We start from the raw sequence: 22,999 nt of genomic DNA, 5'->3' as shown, positions 1-22,999 counted from the left end.
TTTTGAAATGTGCGGAGGCAAATAATGTTGATGATGGTGGTGATGGAGGATGTGTCTGCCAATGATGATGTTGATGGGAAAGCGATGGTCGTGGAAGGTGAATGGATGCGTTCTGATGCTTGACCTACTCCTAACTTCCCTCTCTCTAAACTTCAACTACCCAGCTACTCACTATTCTACTCCTACTCCTATGAATGGAAGGTTAGCAAATGGACAAGGATCGAACCTAATGAGAGCTGACCAGCGGCCTCACTTCCACAGGTGCAATGATTCAAGGGAATGATAAACTAGTTTACCACACAAAGCTTCCCAACCAGCCACTAGGATGCTAGTGGCCTAGTATTGATCCCTATCAAACATTTACCAATGCTACCATACAACTATCCATCTACTCTAACCTCACTTAAACCACTTCAAATGCAACCAACTTTAACAACTTGAAAAGAAATCTAACTGAGGGGAAGTAGAAAACATGCAATAACACCCAATGTTCTTAATCAACATGCAAATCGCAACAATGAAAAAGAGAGCATTTTGGTATTATCTTCGCAACAATTTCTCTGACCACTTTACAAATGAGAGCAAATGGCCTTTTATAGGGGCCAGAAATACAATGGACGGTGGAGATCAAAACAAGATCAACGATCCAGATTGGATCCTCAAAACCCTAATTAGGGTTGCCACCCCATCGGCCAATGAGAAACCACCACCTCATCAATGGACCAATGAAAAAAGTGCAAAAAGTGACAACCAATGAGAAGGCACCAAAATGGTGGCCAATCAGAAATAGACACGTGTCCTATTCTAGAAGAAAGAGAAATTGCCACTTGGGCTTACATCAAATGATCTTCTAATATAAATCTTCCATTTTCTTTCATTTTCTTAGCTAAGGCAATGAACTTAGCTAGTCTTTCATTAACATCTTCCATAGGAGGACAAGGTGTGTGCTTCGCCTTGAATTCCGCTGACTTTGCCACGCTATTCGCTGCTTGTAGTATCTTTTTGTGATCCTTCTCATATTCCTTTGCAAATCCAATAAAAGTGCTGAGAGAGGAAAGGGTGCCCAAATGTTTTTTCTTAATAGCAACCTTTCCTAACTCATCTAGTCTTGATCCAAAATCTATCTCATTGATATCTTCTTCTCTAATATCCTCAAAATCAAGTGCCACCTCAACATCGCTTATCATGGTTGAAATGGAAGTGTCGACGCTTGGGTTGTGATGTGCAACTACCTTTTGTATATCCTTTTATGGTACCGCCATTGGTATTGGTTATTCTGCTCATTTTCGAGAAGAAGGGAGTTTTGGGCATTATATCCTCTTTGTCTTTCTCAGTGTTTGCTCGCTTGGGATTCTTACTTGCAATACCATTCTCCATGCTCATCGCCCTATTACGGGATTGTAGAGTGGTGGACCAGAAGGCAAGAAGAACCAAGAGGAGCAATCCTTAGACTAGAGCGAAAGATGGATGTCAGCTTAAGGACCCCTTGCAACTCTAAATGATTTGAAATTACCTCTAACTATAGCCAAGGGGGATTGTCCTTCCTTTAGGCTGTCCCTCATCCGTATCATGTCCACTGTACAGATATTGGTGTCGGTTATTCTCTTCATTTTCGAGAAGAAGGAAGTTTTGGGCATCATATCCTCTTTGTCTTTCTTAGTGTTCGCCCGCTTGGGATTCTTATTTGCACTATCATCCTCCATGCTCATCGCCCTATTACGAGATGGTAGAGTGCTGGACCAAAAGGCAAGAAGAACCAAGCGGAGCAATCCTTAGACTAGAACGAAAGATGGATGTCAGCTTAAGCACTCCTTGCAACTCTAGATGATGAAAATTCACCTTAACCAGTAAACTTACAGCGACTTTTTGGAACCTAGAATATGACTTTCAAGAAGTTCAAATCCCTTTGCAAATTAGAAATTTACCATGCAATTCACCTCCAAATAAAATTACCCAACCTAGGGCAAAAATCGCAACCTCTTGAAAAAAATCAGAATTTTATCTTCCACAAATTTCAGCTCCCACAAATTTCGGCCTCCACAAAATTCGGCTCCCACAAATTTCGCCTTCCACAAATTTTGCCAAGCAAGAAAAGTGCAGATCTGCTCTTGCAAAATCACCAACGCCTTGAGAAGGAGAAGTGAGAAGTGAGGAAGAAATGGGAGAGGCCTCCTCTTATACCCAACTTTCTTCTTGGACCCTGGCAGAAAGAAAAACAAATAATTAATGCAAAATTATGGCCCACAATTAAATACTTAACCAAAATTAATTTTGCCATGATGAAAATTAACTTTTAAAATTGCCAATTAGTTCTAAATTGCAAAAAAAATTTAAATGGTGCCTTGGAGATGTTAAATATTTCCATTTAATGAGGATTTAGTAATTAATACGTCATTAAAATAGGATTTTGGCTAATGAAAAGCCATTTTTCAATATTAAATTACCAATTTCATTAAAGGCAAAAAGTTTTGAAGACAATTTTAATCTATTAAAATCAATTTTTTGCAATTTTTACCCAAATCGATTTTGCTATGCCAATAATATTTTTTTTTTGACAAAAATAAAATAAAATTTCTTCTAGAGCCAAAAATCGATTTTGCAATTTTATTTCACCATCACAAAAATTAATTTTCTTCACCAAAAAATAATTAAGATTTTCCAAAAGACCAAATTTAACAAAAAATTTCATTTTTTGAAAATTATCCAATTTTATACAATTATATCCAAATTTTCAAAAGAAAATGTCTAAGTACAAAATTTACAATTTTATCCTACCAAGTGTTGCTCTTTAAAAATTTGTTCGGCCTAAGGATGAAATTGGTGGCTATGGAAAATCAAGTTGAAACCGGGTGAAAATAAATCTAATGCTCTCCCCACTGGCCTTGAAGGTGTCCAAGGCTCAAAATTTTTCAAAACTCAAAATTGTTGGACAATCCAAAAATTTGCCAAGGCAATTAGAAAAAAGGGGGTCCCCAAAAATTTTGGGGCGATGGTGTGAAAACTTCACAACATGGTGTTCAAATTTCATAGCTTGTTCCCACTCTGGAATTCCTTTAGTCTCGGAATATGTTTGAGGTTCAAACACACTGTGAATGTTGTCCATGAGAGAAAAGTTAACAGATTCTATAGGTTTGCTCTTTTTCCAAGCAGTTCTCCCATCAATGAGCTCATCTTCACGAAGATCAGCATCTAAGCGCACTGCTTAGGCCGGAGAGGAGAATGACCAACATTAGTATCAGGAGATGCTTGGTGATTAGGTTCCTCATCAAAAGAATTTGGATCAAACTCAGGTGAAGCATCTACAAATCGAGGTGATCCTGCAGGAGAAGTTGGAGGTGTCTGTATAGGGATCACTTGTATAATTGGAGCTACTGGAGCCCTCCCATCAGGATGACCTAATGGAAGCCTAACTCCCAGATCATGAGCCTTCATAGGCTGGTCTGTTGGATTAGGAACGGGAGAAACAAGTATGAATGGTCATCGTAGCTCATCAAAGACTACATCACGATTGTACAGTAGACGAGATATCTCAGTGTCGATCAAGCAATAAGCTTTGTGAAGACTACTGTATCGAGCAAGCATGAGTTTCTGACTCTTGGCATCCAACTTGGTGCGTGACACATCAGGGATCAAAACAAAAGCAAGGGAGCCAAAAACCTTCAAGTGACTAATTCTGGGCTTACGACCTGACCAGGCTTCTTCCAAAGTCTTACCTTTGACTATCACTGTGGGTGACCAGTTCAAAAGATAAACTACAGTGTTGTTTGCTTCTGCCCAAAACTTCTTCGAAACATGTCGATATTCGAGCATAGATTGAGCCATCTCGGTGATTGTTTTGTTCTAACGTTCAACTACGCTATTCTGTTGTGGTGTGTGGGTTGTGGTTAACTGGCATTTGATGCCATGAGTATTCAAGAACCTAGAGAATTCATTAGAAGAATATTCCCCCCATTGTCTAAACTAAGAGTAATAATAGATTTCCCAGACTCTTTTTCAACTAAAAGTTTGAACTTCTAAAATACAAGAGATGCATCTAATTTCTTTTCAAGAAAATACACTCATATTTTTCTACTGAAATCATTAACAAACAACAAAAAATACTTGGACCCAAGAATAGGAGTGGCCATAGGGCCAAAGATATCGGCATTAACAAGCTAAAGTACCTGAGAAGCTAGCTCTCCATGAATTGCCATTGGTGAAAGGTGTGTGATGTTGCTTCCTATCCTGACATGCATCACAAACTCCAAGCTACTAAGTCTGGATCTCTGGCAAACCGAGGACAAGCTCTTCCCGAGCAAGCCGAGAGAGAATGCACATTTAGGTGCCCATACCACTAATGCCAAAGTGTGGTAACAAAAGACCACCAAGCAGCCATAGTTAAGTCCCAAGAATCACTAGAATCAATATGTCGGAAAAGACCATGATCCTCAAGACCACTGCAACAATAGACTAGGTCGCCCTATCAATGATGGTACATTGATCTAAATTGAAGGTGACATCCAACTGTGAGAATGTCACAGCAACTAACTAATTGAGAGTAGATTTAGTTCCATCCCTGGAACGTAGTACACATCGAGGAGAATGAAATCTGAATGTTGTCTTTGCCAACAACGGTGTACTCTTCTCTGCCACAAAAAATAACAAAATCCAAATAAGGTTGGTAGTTAGTGAACTGGTCTCTGCAATGGGTGAAATGACGAGAGGCACCTGAATCAATATACCATGCAGACGACTTCACATGATTTGCAAATCTTTTAGCCATGAAGGCATAAAAGGCAGATTCCGTCTGCTCAGTGTGCTCTACATTGTTCCCTTTTGGCTGCAACTTGATTGCTTAGATTGGGCAGCTAAGCGTTTCCAACATTCAACCTTCATGTGACCAAACTTGTGGCAATAGTTGCATTGAATGTTCTTCTTCCAGGGGCCTTTTGAAGCTGGAGTAGATGACTTCTACTAAGAAGACTATTGAAACTTGTCTTTATCCTTTTGAAAGGGTTTAGTAGCAAAGACTTTCTTTGTGGAGGTGGATTTGGAACTGCTACCGAATTGTTGTTTACACCAATCTTGCTGAAGCAAAAGTGTGCAAAGATCGGTGAATTTTATATCAACACTAGAAGACATGATGTTGAGAGTCTTGATAAAATGCTCATAGGACTTGGGTAAACTCTGGAGAGTGATAACCACAATGTCCTCTTCCTCCATCTTGCGACCAATGGCAAGCAACTAATCACAGATTTCCTAAATCCTATTCAAGTGAGCTTTGAGCGATGTTCACTCATCCATGATAATATAAAACAATGTTTTTCAAGAAAAAAGCTCTGCTTTTGACACAAGTCTCATCAAGATTTTTGAGATGTGTCCATATCTCGGTAGTTGTCTTCCTGGATGGAATCTAAGAGAGTTGATCATCAGCTACGGATAATTTGGAAAGCATCACTGCCTCACGATTATTCAAATCTCATTTATCTTGATCAGTATCAGGGGCAGTCAGACGTTGTGTAACACGTAGAATAATCTGATCGATATTTCGATATTCAAAAATTGCTATTATCTGTTGCTTCCAAGTGCCATAATTGCGACAATTGAATTTTGAATTGCTCTCAAGCAAAATATTAGTCAATGATGCCATAGCACATTTTTCAATGAAAAAGCATAAAAATTTGTGAAGGCATGTTCTTCGAGGTAAAAAATAGAAGACCTAGAAAATTTGAAGGATGATCGAGAAGAGAGCTCAAAAAACTCAGAAAGAATATGTTGTTAATTTTAGGATCTACTGGCTCAAAGATTGAGGCACACAAAAATCAAGGCACCCAGAAAAACAAACAACCCAGTTGAGATCTCAAAAAACCCACCAAGGATCTCTTTTTTTTCTGGTACAAAAAATTAGGATTTTGAACAAAAACAACCTTGCTTCAAAAAACCCCACAAAAAATGGCAAAAATGTGCAGAAAAACAGACGACTGTTGTAGAAAAAGGTCGTAAGAAGCAGATATCACAAAAAATAATTTTGAAAAATATTGCTGTAATAATTTCAAACAAGAAATTATAATATTTTTCAAAAACATTCAAAGAATTGGCTCTGATACCATATTACAAAGTAATTGGTAAAATACTGCTGAGAGGTCTATATATACAAAAGAATAAAACAATGTTTCCTTAGGAAACGATCGTAAAGAATAGAAATATTCTGTGCTAGCTAAAAAAAATCTAAAGAAATATTCTATGCTAGCTAATCTTTTGAGTGTTGGATAGCTTGTTGACAAGGGATATCAGTTGCAGTTTATAGCAAGGACTTGCATTATCAAAGATAAGAATGACACATTGATTGGTACTGGTATAAGAACAACAGATAATTTTTTTCAGTTGAACCCTACTGAGATGACATGTTTGGTTGCTAAAATGGATGATAGTTGGCCATGGCATAATAGATTTTGTCATATTAACTATTTTAACATTGTAAAGGCCTATACAACATTTGCAATTAGAGTTTTGCTTGAGATTATGAAACCTTCTAATATGATTTGCAAAGAATGTGTGTTGGTAAAGCAGAAGAAAAGTTCATTTCCAAGCAAAATGTTTACTACTTCAACAAAGTTGGAGATTGTACATACAGAGTTGAGTAGCCCTACAAGAACAAAAGCTTTTAATAGTGAAACGTACTTTATGCTACTTATTAATGATTTTACTAGGATGATGTGGGTTGCATTTCTTAGAGAGAAATCTGAAGCTTTTGAGAAATTCAAGATATTTAAGAATAGAGTTGAGAATGAACTTGGTTTGAAGATTAAATGTTTGAAATTAGATAGAGGCAGAGAATTTATTTCAAATTAATTTAACAACTTTTGTGAGGATAATTGTAAAAAGAGATAGCTTTCAGTCCCTAAGACACCGTAGCATAATGGGATAGCAAAAAGAAGGAACAGATCAGTGACTAAAGTAGCTAGAGCAATGATGTTTGAAAAATAATGTATCGCAAGCTAAGCATCTTAAGGATTTATTGAAAAGATTTGGATTGAAAAATTGTAAACCTATTGGAACACCTGTGGTGACTGGATGTAAGTTATCAAGCAAAGATGAATCCCCTAGTGCATAACATACAAGATAAAAATCTATGATTGGTGGATTGCAGTATTTGACACATACTAGACTTGATATAGCTAATGCAGTTGGAATTGTGGCAAGTTTTCAAGTAGATCCTAAAGAGACATCTTGCAGCAATAAAAAGAATTTTCAGATACTTGAAAGGAACTCCATATTATGTGTTATGGTATGACAGGTCACATGATTTCACATTATGCACATATACTAATGCTAAAGTGTAGATGACGGAAAAAGCACCAATGGTGGAGCATTCTTCTTGGGAGGAAGATTGGTTGCTTGGCTAAGCAAGAAACAAGATTGCATTTCACAGAGTACAACAAAGGCAGAATATGTACCAATAACAAATAATTGTAATTAGATAATTTGGATGAAGCAAATGCTGAGGGATATTGAAATTGAGTTTATTGAACCTATTATCATACATTGTGATAACACAAGTACAATTAGCATGTCAAAGAATCTAGTTTTACATCCAAAGACAAAACAAATTTCAATTAATTATCACTTTTTGAAAGAAAAGGTAGCATAGAAAGAGATCAAATTGGAATATGTTAGCACAAAGGAGCAAATAGAAAACATATTTACTAAACCTTTGGCTAAGGATACATTTGAGTGTTTGAGAGCGTGCTTGGTGTTATGCCCCAACCTTCTTCAGAGTAGTTGATGAAGAGATTGCATCAGTCCAGTAACAGAGCACTATTCTTTTGTTTGGATTGAATGCTTGGTGCTTCTCCTATGGGGGAGTATCTATGTTTGAGATGAGTCATTAAGGACTCTTGGTATTGGTATTTAACAGTGTCTTTGGACACTTGAGCTTTTACAAATTAGATTAGAGATGATTGAACTTCGAGAATTGGCATAATGACACCTTTGTCATTTATGTCAATGGGGGAGATGTAAGTGAGCATGAAAAATATTGAACATTGATGTCTATGTATTGGGGAGATGTATTTTTATGGTTGTGATTTGACCATGAAAAACTCTTTACAATATGTCTAAGAGAGAGATGTATGTTTACATTCATGGACAACATTAATGAAGGAGTAAAGGCAAGTGACGAAGAACCATATTTTGGTATTCATGGTGCTTTGATGTTTTTTTATCTTATGTTGCTATCAATGCCAAGGGGGAGATTGTTAAGCATGAATATTTGATGTAAATGTATGGGGGAGTGTAACAACCAATTTTTCCCAAGTCTTAACTAACAACTAACATATCAAAGAAATACAGTTATTACTTCCTTTTCATAGGATGACAGTTATATCAGTTACGTTCATGTTTATGAGATTAATGGTTACAATCAATTAAATAGAAATTTTTTTCACTAATAATTGAAAACATCATGAATGAATTTACTATGGAAATTAAAACCTACATACCATGGAATTCGAAACCGAAATCAATCTAAGGATGCTTCTGCAAACACCCAGGTTAGTCCACAAATACCACTTAGGATCAAATGACGATTACCCTTCAATACCACTATATTAAAATCAAATGATGATTACCATCAAATACCACTATATCAATTAGGGCATCGATTACCATTGGATCATTTTGGGCATCACATACCACCGTATCAATTAGGGCATCTATTATCATTGGATCATTTAAGGCATGACATACCACTGTGTCAATTAGGGCATCAATAACCATTGGATCATTTAAGGCATCACACACCACTGTATCAATTAGGGCATCTGTTTATCATTGGATCATTTAGGGCATCTGTTTATCATTGGATCATTTAGGGCATCACGTACCACTATGTCAATTGGGGCATCAGATACCAATATTTCATTCCTTTTCTTCCTATTGCTAACTGTGGCAATAACATAAGATTAGAAGATATGCTCATAATCATTATTCTTATAAATGAAAGATTAAAATAACAATCCTATAGATATATTCCATATTCAGTTGGAAGGTCAACCAATCTAAATGGTTACCAATTACATTGTCGAGAAAAGCTGCTTTCATCAAAGGAAATAACCGAATTCAACGATATAAATTAATCCATCAAATAAATTTTCCAATGCTCAACTTATCTTTATCTGATGCACGTCCTAACATCTTGTGGATAGAGGAAACATTGTCAAGGCCTTAACCTCCCAACCACGGACCTTAAACTTATCCCCACACTTTCTTTAACTAGAAAGGCCCTCCCTACTCTGAATAGACATGAAAAACCTTGTCAGCCACTGAGCATTTTGCTACTTAATCACACCACTCGACTTGACAATAGAGAATGAATTGGACATGCATGAGCTTTTAAATGATTTCTTTTTAAAATAATATATATTGTTATGTCACATCTGATTCTGTTTCATGTTATTGCAGATTTCTCTCTCACCTCTTTACCTCTTCCTTGGCCATACAGTCGGGTGAGTCCCAGGTGTTTAAATCTTAGAGTAAACCAACTCTTTTTGCTGAACCTCAGCTGGTGTAAGAGTATTACATTTTTGAGCATGTCATATCATAATCTTAATGTTTTGAGAAATGATCTTAATGGCTTGCAAGAAATATAATTCGATTTTGATATAATTCACTAAAACAAAGATGTATGAACATATCATGCACATTTGGTCTTGACTCAACAGCAGAGAGAGATTGGACTATCGAATATCCATTCAATTGCAATTCAAAAGTAATGTACGAAATTTTCATGACACATTCCTTCCTCTTGCAAATACGAAAAATAGTTTTAGAAAAACATACAGCAATCTGATTAAGAAAGTTTGACCACATAACCTGGTCTAAGGATGGAAAACATGAGCCTTGGCTTGGTTTCAAATAGTCGGTTCCTTAGACATGAGCCTTGGCTTGATGTTTAACAGCCGGTTCCCTCATGGAAGCAATCCGTATGCAATATTCAAAATATATCTGATTTCTGACCTTCAGCAAGGGTAGAACAAGAAGTAATGTTGTGGGTAAAAATATGCAAAGCTAAATCATATGAAGACAATATATTTCTCCCCGCTTCTCTCGGCTTCCAAATATATGTAAAGGCATTCGATAATATCCCAAGCTTCCAAGAAGCCGTAACTTTAAAGAAATGATTTGCCCTCTTGAACACCGATATAATATGCCAAGTGTATATTTTGGTTTCTAGAAAGGAATTGAATAAATATGTAAAAGATCTTAAAGGTTATTAATCAAGGATAATTTATAATATATTATCTACTTGCATGTAGATGTATTTATAAGATGGCATCATACTATATATTTTATCCAAGTTCGTATCTTTTATTATGTATATCTAAATACATGCTTTATTTGGAATATTATTTTATCTTTTTGTACATTAAATTAAATGTACGTAATAGATAGAATCTTGTATAGAAATAATACTATGGTGTCACTTTTATTTCTATATCTATGTGCACGTACATAAATATGTGTTACATTGAAATGATGGAAATGTCAATCATAAGCCGTTTAAAGGTATGAATTTAATTAAGTTAAATCATTAATGTTTTTAATGTTTATTTAATAGCTCATGCTTGTCTAATGTGTGTATCCTGTTATGCAATCGCTAGGTCCTCAACCATGGTGATTCACGACTCACACCCATTTTTCAGTGATGGTGATGCTTACATGCCCAATTCTTTTTTGACAATGCTTCTACCCTTTTGATGTGCTCCCTACAAGGAAATTCTCCGCAGTTAAATCATATTATCATAACAAGTTATTAATTATAAATAATCATAACAGCTAACCACCTTTTCAATTCCATGAATTCATGATAAATAATCAACTGGCATGTTATTTTCATATGAAATTATAACGACTAACCATCCTACCATTTCGCAGGATTATAACAAATTTAATTGTCAACTGACTTCATGTGAACCTCAACGGCTATATGAACATTTTAAATTGTGTCGAAAATTGGGATGTAACAGGGAGTTTGTCAATATGTTAAAAAGATGATTGAGTACTTATGTGTTGCATTCATGACAGTGTTTGTCATTGATGTTAACATACCTGTTTTTTGGATAGTTTAGCTAGAGTTGCAAAGGAAGATTCATTCAATGAGGTTCGTGGTTTTTGAATTATGTTATGTGCACTTGAAGGTATATTAAGGAACCTGTTGTGATGCTATGTCTATGTTCGCAGAAAGAGTTATAAAGATTTGTGTGAATTACAAAAAGTTTTGCGGAGATTGTTATCAGAGAGAGTTTCTAGTTGACAGTTTCTGATAATTGCTTTGTATCGTTCGACATGCTTGGATTATGGTTGAAGACATGTTCAGGATGCTATAGTTAACATGGTGGAATCAAATGTTTATTCTATAAGGATTTGTGAAGACTATTCAACATGTTGTTCCCGAGAAGCCGACTATTGCTAAAATCTTTATGGGAAGTGTTAATTGTAATGTAACATGTACTATAATATCTTAACGAGGTCCTATACTATTGATTGTAAATTGAGAAAGCCTCAAGGCCAACTCAATACTTGTTTTGGGACTTGGTATAAAGGAAAGTTTGTTTCCTTGGTTGTATGTGTGGCAATAGATCAATGGGATCATTTTGTCGGTTATGTGAGATTTGGATGCGAATTATGTTTGATCAGAGCAGAGATTGATGTTGAGGATGTGCTATGAGCTTCAAAGGAACTGTATTGGCAAAGAAGTTGTTGTTTATTCAATTCAAGAACTTGGATATGTTATCTTGAAGATTGTTTAGTGAAGACAGTTTGAGGCTATTTGAACCGTGGGTTCAGTTGACCTCTTTTCAACTCCTGACAAAGTTGGCACAACTCTTAACAGGGTTGAAATCTCCTGACATGGATTCAAAGTCTCTTAACAAGGACTCATATGTAACGATTGTATATCATTGGCTCCTAACAAATTCCATCCTTTCACAAGAAACTTTTATATTAGTACATCATCTTGCGGGCATCATTCCCACTGGGGTTTTCCCTTGTTAACATATCTAGTGTTATTGTGCATGGTGATCTTTCTATAGTTGTTGCATCTTTTGATTACATGTTTCAGATTTGATAAAGTTATTAAAAGTTGTTATGAGCATATAACTAATTCAACCCCCCGCCGCCCCCCCCCAGCCCAGTTATCTTGGTAGACTTTACCTTTTAATAGATCTCAATAAAATTATGTCTAGGTTTATTGAATATGCAAAAAAAGGAAAAAGAAAAGGGGAATTATTACCTAGATGATGAGTTGTAAGCCTATTAGGCATTGAATTTTCTGATTAGGTCATTGATTAGTGTCTTTTATCTTTCTTACTGGCCCAGAAATTGATACTCTATTGTAATTGGGTCAACTTTTAATAGTTTAGCTTGTACTCATCTTAGAGTTTTGTTGGATAGATTTGGACAATATAGTTGAGCTCCCTATATAAGGCTTTCTTCTCTCATTTGTAAAGAGAGATTATTGGAGAAATTGTTGCTAATATCCTACCAAATTTTGTCCTTATTCATTGTTGTATTTACATGGTGAGTACTTGTGAATTTTTGGAGTACCTTATGGTTTCCTACATTCCTTAGTTTAAAACTGTTTAAGTTGATTAAGAGATAGAATAGGTAAGTGAAGTAGTTAGACAATTGTTAGATGATAAAAGATTTTGTCGTTGTTGATTGCATGGTGAAACTAGTGGCCATACCTTTTGGTGTTTGTTGATCGCAAACAAAAGTGCAAGGTTAGTCTAAGCCTAATTGCAAGCACTTCAATTACTTGATGATCATTGATTTACATTAATTATGGTTTTAATGACCATTGGAAATTTGAACATCATACTTACATCCATTGAAGATGGAACCCTTCTAAGCATAGTTGACTTGCTAAAGCTAGGACAGGTTTGGTCCCACCACAACTTCAACATCGTCTTCCATTAGTAGAAGTAGAAATAGAAGTAGTTTAGATTTCTAAAACCTCATCCCATTTGCACTTTGTTTCAAATAAAATTTCAAAGTAGTTGATGCACTCATATCGCCATATCCTTCATAACTAATGTTGATTATTCTAAATGAACTAGTGTAAGTCCTCTTGCATAACTAGCATACATCAAAGCCAAATGAGTTCATTCACATTAGAGTCGCAGGTTTGCAGTTTGAACCTTGGAGTCACCTCTGTGATCTTTTGTTTAATCTTAGCATATACATGGTGAATTTGATCAAGAGGGGATAATGTGTTTTGACTCTTTATTTTGTGTTGGTGTGGTCATTAAACATTCATCAACAGAAACCACATTGGATAAGCATTCAAACTGTGCATTGGCAGAAATGACTTGTGATTATACCATCAAAAGCATACGCCGGCTCTACTTAGACCATATTTAGCGATCTTGTTAGAGAAGAAAGCCAATGGAAAAGTGTGCACCTACTTTTCCTCTTAACACTTCAGTGGATCTATTTTTGCTAATCTCTGATTTGGGACAAATTGTCAACTGACATAAGCCATTGGAAAGTGCACCAACTTCCCCCCTTAGCTCTTAGGCAAAATTGCAACCAGATTTGCCATATTTTTTCAGTTAATCCGCTCTTGCCTATTGTATCATTCCTCGTTTTTCCATTTCTCTTTATATTTCATCATTGCTTACCCTTTCCCATGTTTGTTATAATTATTGATACCCTGCAAAAGTCATTAGATGAGATGTCCATGACAGGATGACCTTGCGAACTAACCAAGATGGCCACAATCGACTTGGGTTACCACACAAATGATGATCAACTGGTGATATGGAAGTTGAGTTTTGTGTGGCTATTAACAAGATATAAATCTATAACTTGTAAGATTATGAATCATTTTTATTGTCTATCCTTGTAGCAAATGTTATCAGAAGTGTTGAGGCCAACTAATTTATTTGAACTTTAATTCTACTTGATTTTACTCTTAAATCATCAGATCTACATGTAAATATTTTAATCTTAACTCATGATTAAAAATTCAATAATGCATTTTCCATTCACTTCATTTCTAATTTGTATTTGTTTTGCATTGATGTACCCTTTCCCTATTACATTTAGTTTCTTTGGCATAATCCTTTTCTTATGTATCTATGTATTTTTCTCAAGAAAACTGATAAAGCAAGGGCAAATTTGTTTTAAAGTTGCAGTAAATTGAAGGAGAACTTTCCAATTAAAAGAAAACTAAATTTGAAGGACAACCATTTCATGGCTGCTGGAAAACATTAAATAATAAGGCGGGATGTTCCTTGCCCCTTTGGTATACTCTTCATTGAAACACGAATTGAGAGGACCTTTTCATTGTAATGGCTACTTTTGAATTTAATGTAGTAGCATTGTAATGTTGATGGATGGCTTGTTTGGTATGACACAGTATGATAACTATACATGAAGATATAATGATTAGTTTATGTGACTTTAATACAAGAGTATCTATTTTTATTTTAATCCACTATAAGATTCATCTTGTCTCTAACTTGAGAGAAAACACAGGTTGCTAGGAATGCATTCGACCCAGAGTTGGTTGTTTATAATGCAGGAACTGACATTCTCACTGGTGATCCCTTAGGCAGATTAAAGGTATGTTAGCTTTCTAAATTAACATGAAATTTATTTATGTAAGAGATTCTTTTGAATTTCCTCTAGTGTAATTCTTCACCTTCACAATTGCCCTTTGTGTTCTTAAACATATGTAGAATAATTTATTTTATTTTCTGTGTATGTTCCAACATTGTTTTTTTCAATTGTTTTCGCACTACTGCACATATAAAAATGTCTTTTTAATAAATTTTGTGAGTTAAAACTTAAACCGTTTAGTTTTGCAATCACTGTTTCTTCTTGAAATTTAGTACCTTACAAAGGTATGCGGTTATTATTTTCAATGCTCTTCATGTGGCTAAGGAAATGCTTTCAACCTCGACTAGATGATCTTTGTGGTATTCAACCTCATTTTTGGCAACATTAGTAGTAAAACCTGCACTTTGGGTTGTAATTACAGTTATTTCAAAAATTTCTTTCATGATTTATTCACAAACTTTTTGCTCTCATTGCTGATAAGTAGTATTAGATAGCATGATCAGTGTTTCTTTGTTTTCCTTTTTTCTTTAGAAAAGTGCATCTTAAATAACTTCAGGGTTCAAAGAATTATGTTGATCCAATGCATATGATGGAAGAGAAGTCCCTTCCTCACAAGGTTAAAAAATAATGAATATGATGAAAGAGAAGTCCCCTCCTAGCAAAGGTAGAAAACTAAAAGCCAACATATGCACCTTTGCTTGAGTGAAAAAAGAAGCAAATAAATTTTACCTTCCCTAGAATCACATTTTCTTTCCTCAATGCATCAACTCCCCTAATTTGAGAAGTTTAGCTTTGTGCCCAAATTTCAACAGGAACTTGATAGTACTCGACCAGATTGTATGCCATAACAGTTTGCAGCTGTATCTTCGATTATTAAAGCATTAACAAGGACCCCTACAAGCCTACAAGAAAGAACAGCTAAGTTATTGGTACAGACTTGGGTATTGGAATGGTTTGCTTCTTTTTTGGATCGAGTATGACACAACTTAAGTTTGTCTGCAATATTTTTATAATAAAAATACTGAAAAATAGACAAAATATGCATGAAATTAACAAAAAGAATTGACAGTAGTTATTGTCAAAATAAGGTAAATTGATAATTTGCTAGTCATTGTCAAACTTAAGAACTATGTAATAGATCATTATATTTCTTTTCACCGAGAGAATGCAAACTAGCAATTAGTTTGTTAGACCAAGATGCAGAAAGTGTAGCAGCAGTAGTTGCTTTTTTTTTAAATTAATTTTTATTTTGATTGTTGTATCACATGAATGTTTTTTTTATCATATTGCATTATGGCTCGATACACAATGGAACCTAGGAGGTACCTGGAGTTATCTAACACCAAAACCATAAAGGTATGTGCTATGCATAGATGGGCCTCTGGGTTAATGCTTGGTTTTGTAGAAGAGTTGAAAATAAAATAATTATTAGATTCAACTTGAAACAATGCCAAGGGAGCCTGACAGAAGTGTTGGGGGTGTCAAGCCCAACAGCCATTTTCTTTTCCCTCGAATTGTATATGTCCATTCAACTGCAGTGATGGACATTCAACAGTCCATTTGGAGTTATATTTATATGCAACTGCTGTGTATTCAAACATATATTGTACTTCTGTGATTAAAAAGGAATTTCCCTGCTCAAATGTGGTCATAGGCAAGTTTACTGAGCGATGATAAATATTTGTGTTTCTGTGTTTTGTATCTTCATTTTGTTTTTGTTTTTTTCATTTACAATTGGTATCAGAGAAAGGTAAATTTCTGGTCTAGAGTTCAGTGGTTGAAATTTTGGAATCATGGAAAAAATGAAAGTGCAAAAATTCTTGGGACAGAATTTCAGTTTGTGGAAAGTGCAGATGGGATCCTTGTTGATAAAACAAGATCTTTCTCTCACACTTGAGGGAAAAAAAAGAAACCAGCTACAATGAGCAATGAAGATTGGGAGACTATTGATAAGAAAGCGGTGGCAACTATATTTCTCTTGTTTTCTGACAATGTTCTCTTCAATATCGTAAATGAAACCTCAACCAAAGTGATTTGAGACAAACTCAAAGGCATGTATGAGATGACTTCAGCTGCAAATAAAGTCTTCATCATGAAGAAGCTTTACAAACTCAAGATGAAGGAAAGAAGCATTATGTTAAACTACATTAACGAGTTAAATACTCCAGTAAGCCAAGCAAATTCAGTTGGCATGACACAAGATGAGTACAAGACTATTCTCTTCATGTGTTCATTACGGAACAGCTGGGATGGAGTTGTGACAGTGAGAACTTCGGTATCTAGTAAGAATAAGCTGGATTTTGATGATGTAGTGGCTACTCTTCTCAGCAAGGACAAAAGAAAAAGGAAACAAGGGTACTCATCCGGTGAATCCTTAACGGTTGTAAGCACCAGAATAGAGGAAGAAGACATAAAAGTAATCATCATAAAGGATCCAAATCAGCAAGGAGATCGAAGTCAAGAGGGAGAAATAGTGATTGCTGGGAGTGTGGTAAATCCAGTCATATCAAAAAGGATTGTAGAAACTATAATAAAGCACAAGAAAGAGTGCTGGACAGTGAAGCCAGTACAACCTGTGATGGTATCTTTATCTTGACAACAAGCGACACTACTTCAGATTCATCGGTGCTTGATTCTGGTGCTTCCTTTCATGCCTCTTCTTGCACGGAAGCCTTTTCAAATTAACAAGTAGGTCAATTTGGAAGTGTCTCTTAGGAAGACAACAAATCTTGCGAAATCATTGGAAAAGATGATGTTTTATTATGACTAAAAGGAGGCAGTACATGGTTACTTAAGGATGTACATTATGTTCCTAAATTAAAGAGATGTTTGATTTCCGTTTCTCAACTCCATACTCAAGGCTGCCATACCTTCTTGAATCCCGATACTTTGAAAGTAACCAGGGGATTGATGTAGCTGCAAATGGAGATAGAATTGGTAGTCTATATATTTTAGAAAATAATGTTGAATTGGGAGCTGCTATGACAATCACAGAGAACACTTTGGAGCTTTGGCATCAAAGGCTCAATCACATGAGCAAGAAGGCTTTTGACGTTATACTCAAAAGGGAACAATTGCCAGGTCTAAAATCTATTGATTTAGAGTTTTGTGACCATTGTCTCTATGGCAAGCAAAAGCAGGTCAGCTTCTTGAAGACTGGTAATGAAAAGAAGGGCACACCTTTGGAGCTAGTTCATTTGGATGTCTTTGGACACATTGAGGTAACCTCTATTAGAGGAGCTATTTACTTTGTTACTTTCTAGATGATTGTACAAGAAAAGTGTGGATTTATATGCGTCCTAAGAAATCAGATGTTTTCTTTAAGTTCAAAACATTTAAGGCCCTTGTTGAAACTTAGATTGGGCACAAGATTTAGTGCCTTAAAAACTGATAATGGAGGAGAAATTTGCTCCTTGAAATTTGATAGCTTTTGTGTGGATAAAGTTATTCATTAAGTTGAAGTGGTTCCATTTGCTCCACAAGCAAAATGAGCAGCTGAAAGGCTGAACAAAACCATACTTGAGAGAGCACAATGTATGCGCTCTAATGCTGGATGGGGCAAAGAATTTTGGGCTAAGGCATGTATTAGTGGTATATCTCATCAATCAAAGTCCATCATGGTTGGATTTTGGTATTCTGGAGGAAGAATGGTTGGGGAAAAGAATTTCATATTCTCACATTCAGACATTTGGATGTGAAGCTTTTGTTCATGTCCCAAAGGAAAAGAGGACAAAGTTGGATTTTAAATCACAGGAGGGCATATTTAATGGTTATGTTGAGGATCAATTTTGATTTAGAGTTTGGGATCTAGTGGGAAAGAAGGTGATTCAAAATTCAATGAGAAGTTTTCTCCAGCATTCCATAAAGAGGAACAATCAATCATCGAATATATAGCTCCCTTAGAACTACAAAACAATTCTTGTCTACAGTCCTCTAATACTAATTTACAGTCAGTACTCTGTAATAACCCCAATTGGTTATAACTTTCTTTTATAATTTAGTTGTTTGACATTTCGTCAAACACTTTGCAAGCAAGCTCTAATACCACTAAAATAAACTTTGTTGGCTCTCAAACAATTTGTGCTGAAGAATTGATTTCTTTTTTGTTCTTGAAATTTTGCAATTTTTGATACAACAATATAGCAGCAAAATAGAAGATATTGCAATAATAATTTCAACTCAAATATTTGGATATTACATAGGGAATATACAGTTGAAAAATTCCAGATTTCAATATCAACTTAGATATTGAGTATTATCACAAAATACCAACAACCCAGTTGATAAAATATCTCCTATTATCTAAATTAACAATACCTAGAAAAATTCGAAGTTACATTCCATGAACTTACAGGTAAGACGTGCCTTGATACCCTCTAAAATGAAGACCAATTGCAGCAAATTAATTCTTCAACCAACCAATGCAACTACAGATTTGGAAAATGGTGCTCCCAAAGTGCAAATAGAAAATAACACCCAACAACAGATATAAATTGGCGCTCAACCAACTGCAAATTAACCAGCACACAATTTGATATAACAATTCTAGTGGATCCCTTCACAAATTCTAGAACAACCTCTAGCAGCAAGAAAAATTAAACTTCTCCTTAGCAACAATTAATATAGTAGGAGAAATGACAATTCGTATACCTCAATACAATTTGCCAAGCAATCTCAAAATTGAATCTACAATACTTCAAATGTAGATCCCAAACCCTTATACTTCAGCAAGGGCACAAAATTTTTGAACTTCAAAAGTGTCACAAAGACAACAAGAGAAAAATAAATACTCAACCGGATGCTTTACTCATCAAGTGAACTCATATTTATAATCTCCAAATGGCACAAAGTTTCCCAAATGAACTTCACTTAAGAAGCTTCCCACACACAACATTAAAATATAATAAAGTGTCATTATAATCTAATTTATTAATTGCTTTTGGCTCCAAAAATGACCTTTTCCACCATAACTTAATATTTTGACAAATAAGGCCATTGTTTCTTGTTCCCACAATTTAAAACTTTTCGTCCTAGTTCCAACGAGCTATGATACTAAGGTGACTAACAAAAATAACAACCTCAGCGTATTTAGATGAATAATAATAATAATTTACCCATCTTGCGAAAACAGCTGAAGAAGCATCAGAATCGAAATTTGACAACACCAAAATGATCTTGATGATGAATGAACCTGATGGGTGACTATAAATAAACGCTCCCTCCAAGATTCTTGGAGCTCAAACTAAAAGCCCAAAATAAAAACTGAGAGCATCATCCAACTCCTCTAACTCAACTGAGCTCATCGGAACCAACAGATGACTTACTATAAATAGTAAGTCCCTCAAACGGAGCCAAAACACACCATAGGTTGTTGGAAAGCCTATAACCACACAACTGAGACCCTCAAATCCTACTGTCAGCTCACGAGGGTCGCAATGGTGAACTAACCTGGCCAACTGCAGGAACCTGCTAAAATTGGGGACATTACATACTCTTTGCAAATTTATATTCACCCACCTTTGTTTTGGCTCCTCCACTTATATCACCAATAACTTCAAATTTTGTTTTTTCGAGTGCTCAAAATAGTCACAATGAACAAACCAAACAGCCCCATGGCATCACTAATAATACTATCACATGGCCAATACGAAACATGTTACATGACCTGTATGATGGACAGACATCATAGTTAGATGATAATCTGTTGGAAAGAGGTCTTACTAACATCATTCAAATTGAAGAGAACAATCCAGAGCAAGGGATAACGCCTTATGTAGATAGGGGCAATGCATCCATATTCGTCCATTCTCAATACACCTATTTGGCCACTCACAAAGGGGATGGTCATGATAAAAGTGCCTAGTGCTTCATCAATCTTTAAATGATCGATGTTAATTCCAATTTCTTTTAATATGCAACCCAATGCTCCAGTCATGACAAAGGCAGCCCAATTAATCACAGTACTCTGCATCCCAGGTAGGTAGAAAGACACTTAGTTGTGCCCAATATTACTATGCCTCCTAAACACGGTCCCAACAGCCCGAGATGTGGCAATTCGTATCATCAGCCATGACAGTTCAAAGATCTACGCTAGATGGTATGCCAACACGACAGGAGGCCGTGGCTCATAGCTATAGTGGGATCCTTACTGATCATAATACATCGATATCCCTTGCAAAGTGTGGAATTTGGATCTCCTCTTAGTTATTGTAGGTAGCCATGATGCATATAAACCTTGCATCCAAATTGAAAGTCATGGTGAGACTCAACAAGCGAACGATTTGGATTTGTCACACAATCTTGAAAACTCTAAGTATAAAAGGGACAGAGGACTGCAAACAAATGGATGGGATTAACAAAAATTTAAAGATTGATAAATCAAGAGGGATATACAACAGTTTTGATAATTAACAGCAGAAGGAGAATGTTCTTGGTTTGAGAAGGTCTACACGATAAAAATAAATTCCTTCTGAATTCTTTGATTACGAGTTATTGTTTGTTGAAGGGGAAGAGCCCTCATCACTAGTGTCTGGTCAAACTGAGCCTGCAAATTACAAGGCTTCTTGTAGAGCCTTTTAGAAATGACAGTATGCTATGCCAGAGGAAATGGATTTGTTATTAACGAATTAGACCTAGGATTTGGTACCTTTACTGCCTAATAGGAAGCTTCGAAAAACAAATGGGTCTACAAATTGAAAGAGGAAGATGGAGGTCAGACTGATTATCGAGCCAGGCTGGTAGTCAAAGGCTATGGTCAGTAGAAAGGTATAGATTTCAATGAGATTTTGTCTCTAGTAGTGAAGATGACCACTACTAGAGTTGTCTTGGGTTTAGTTGTAGCTTGGGATCTCGAGCTCAAATAGTTGGATGTGAAGATGACTTTTTTGTGTGGAGATGTAAGTGAAGAACTATACATGATGCAGCCTAAGGAATTTGTCAAAAAGGGCCAGGAGCACCTTTGTTGCAGATTGAAGCAGAGTTTGTATGGGCTTAAGCAAGCTTCAAGGCAACGGTATCTCAAGTTTGATCAGTTTATGATTGAGCATAAGCTTGTAAGCTCCAAAATTGATCCATGTGTCTATTTTAAATGGTTGCCTAATGGTGAATTTATCATACTTTATGTGGATGATATGCTAGTAACTGGCACTAGCATGAGGATTGTTTGTGAGCTAAAAAAACAATTCGCTACAAGATTTTCCATGAACGATTTGGGGGCAGCCAAGTGAATACTCAGGATCAAAGTAACGAGAATCGGAATTGTATCGGAATCGGCAAGGCCGAATCGAATCGTGAATCGGCAATGAATCGCCCATGAATCAGCAAATTTAAAAAAACCCTTTAAATTTAGAGATTTCAACAATTTAAAACTTATTTCATACACCCTTTATTGAATATAACTTAAACACACTATAACATCATCAAATAGAAGTTAAAACTTAACATACATAAACATGGAAGTTTGGAACATAAAATCCATCACATGCGTAATTATGTTATGTACTAAAATTTAAGTTGTAGGCTAGCTGAAGTAAATAGAAATCAAATGATCATGATGATTCAAATCATAGAATGTATGTAAGATGAAGATCCATAAGACATCAAATCATAAATGTATGTAAGAATCTAAGATGAAGATCCATGGAAGTTTGAAATGTATGTCTATCAGTGATTCACTATCAATATCAATATCTGTAAACAAAATATAAAAACAAGGCTCTAGCTCAAGCCTCATCATCCTCCTCCTCATCATCTTGTAGATGCGGCTACGGATGCGAGAACATGGGAGCCAATACCCCTTAACCCTTCAAGTTGCATTTTTTTATTCAATTTGTCTTGTTCAGTTTTTTCTAATGCCACTAAACAAGTGCATTTTGTCTCAGCAGTTTGTTGAGTGCAAATTGTAACATCATGTCCAGGTATAGCAGCAATGTGGTATTTCAATCTATAAATACCTCCATCATTTATTTTTTCTTTACAAAATATACATTTTGTTTAAAATTTGTTTCTTCCAGGAAACTCTTTGTTATATTTCCAACATTCATCTTTTTTACCCGTTGTGGAAAATGAAACCAAAGGGCTGCTGCAATAAAAAAAAAATCATGTAAAATATCAAAGTTTGAAACTAATAAACAAAAACTTGTTTACCGTACAGGTAAAGAAATCAACGCATACAAACAATGATCATGAATAGCAGAATAATATTCGCAATAGCAAGGGAATGATGCTTTACAATGACCCCAGACGGGATATAAATACTACCGCCGAACCTTCCCGAAGGAGTCCGTCGGCCACAATTATTCTATTCGCTACAAACTATTTACTGACGATGTTAGCTATAGAATACAGAAACACCGCCAGACCGTCGGCTACAGAATATAGAAACACCGCCGGACCG

The 22,999-nt window shown here is 35.6% G+C and overlaps 1 protein-coding gene across 5 annotated transcripts in view; it reads left to right on the top strand.

Annotated features, from left to right (window-relative positions):
• Window positions 1-22,999, top strand: part of HDA2 (histone deacetylase 2) — a 182,503-nt gene that overhangs the window by 149,382 nt on the left and 10,122 nt on the right. For all 5 annotated transcript variants that reach the window (XR_016361841.1, XR_016361840.1, XM_089817999.1 and 2 more), the window contains one exon: window positions 14,521-14,607. Coding sequence is in view for 3 of the 5 variants with exons in the window: in XM_089817999.1 (XP_089674125.1) it covers window positions 14,521-14,607 (87 nt within the window). In the remaining 2 variants the exon portion in view is untranslated. The remainder of the gene's footprint in view (window positions 1-14,520; window positions 14,608-22,999) is intronic.

Source organism: Cupressus sempervirens, chromosome 1, assembly GCF_028749045.1.
Source record: "Cupressus sempervirens isolate cs-2001-9-10 chromosome 1, ASM2874904v1, whole genome shotgun sequence".
Lineage (NCBI taxonomy): Eukaryota > Viridiplantae > Streptophyta > Pinopsida > Cupressales > Cupressaceae > Cupressus > Cupressus sempervirens.
The sequence above is the reverse complement of the archived record's forward strand: the minus strand, read 5'-3'. Positions and strand labels throughout refer to the sequence as shown.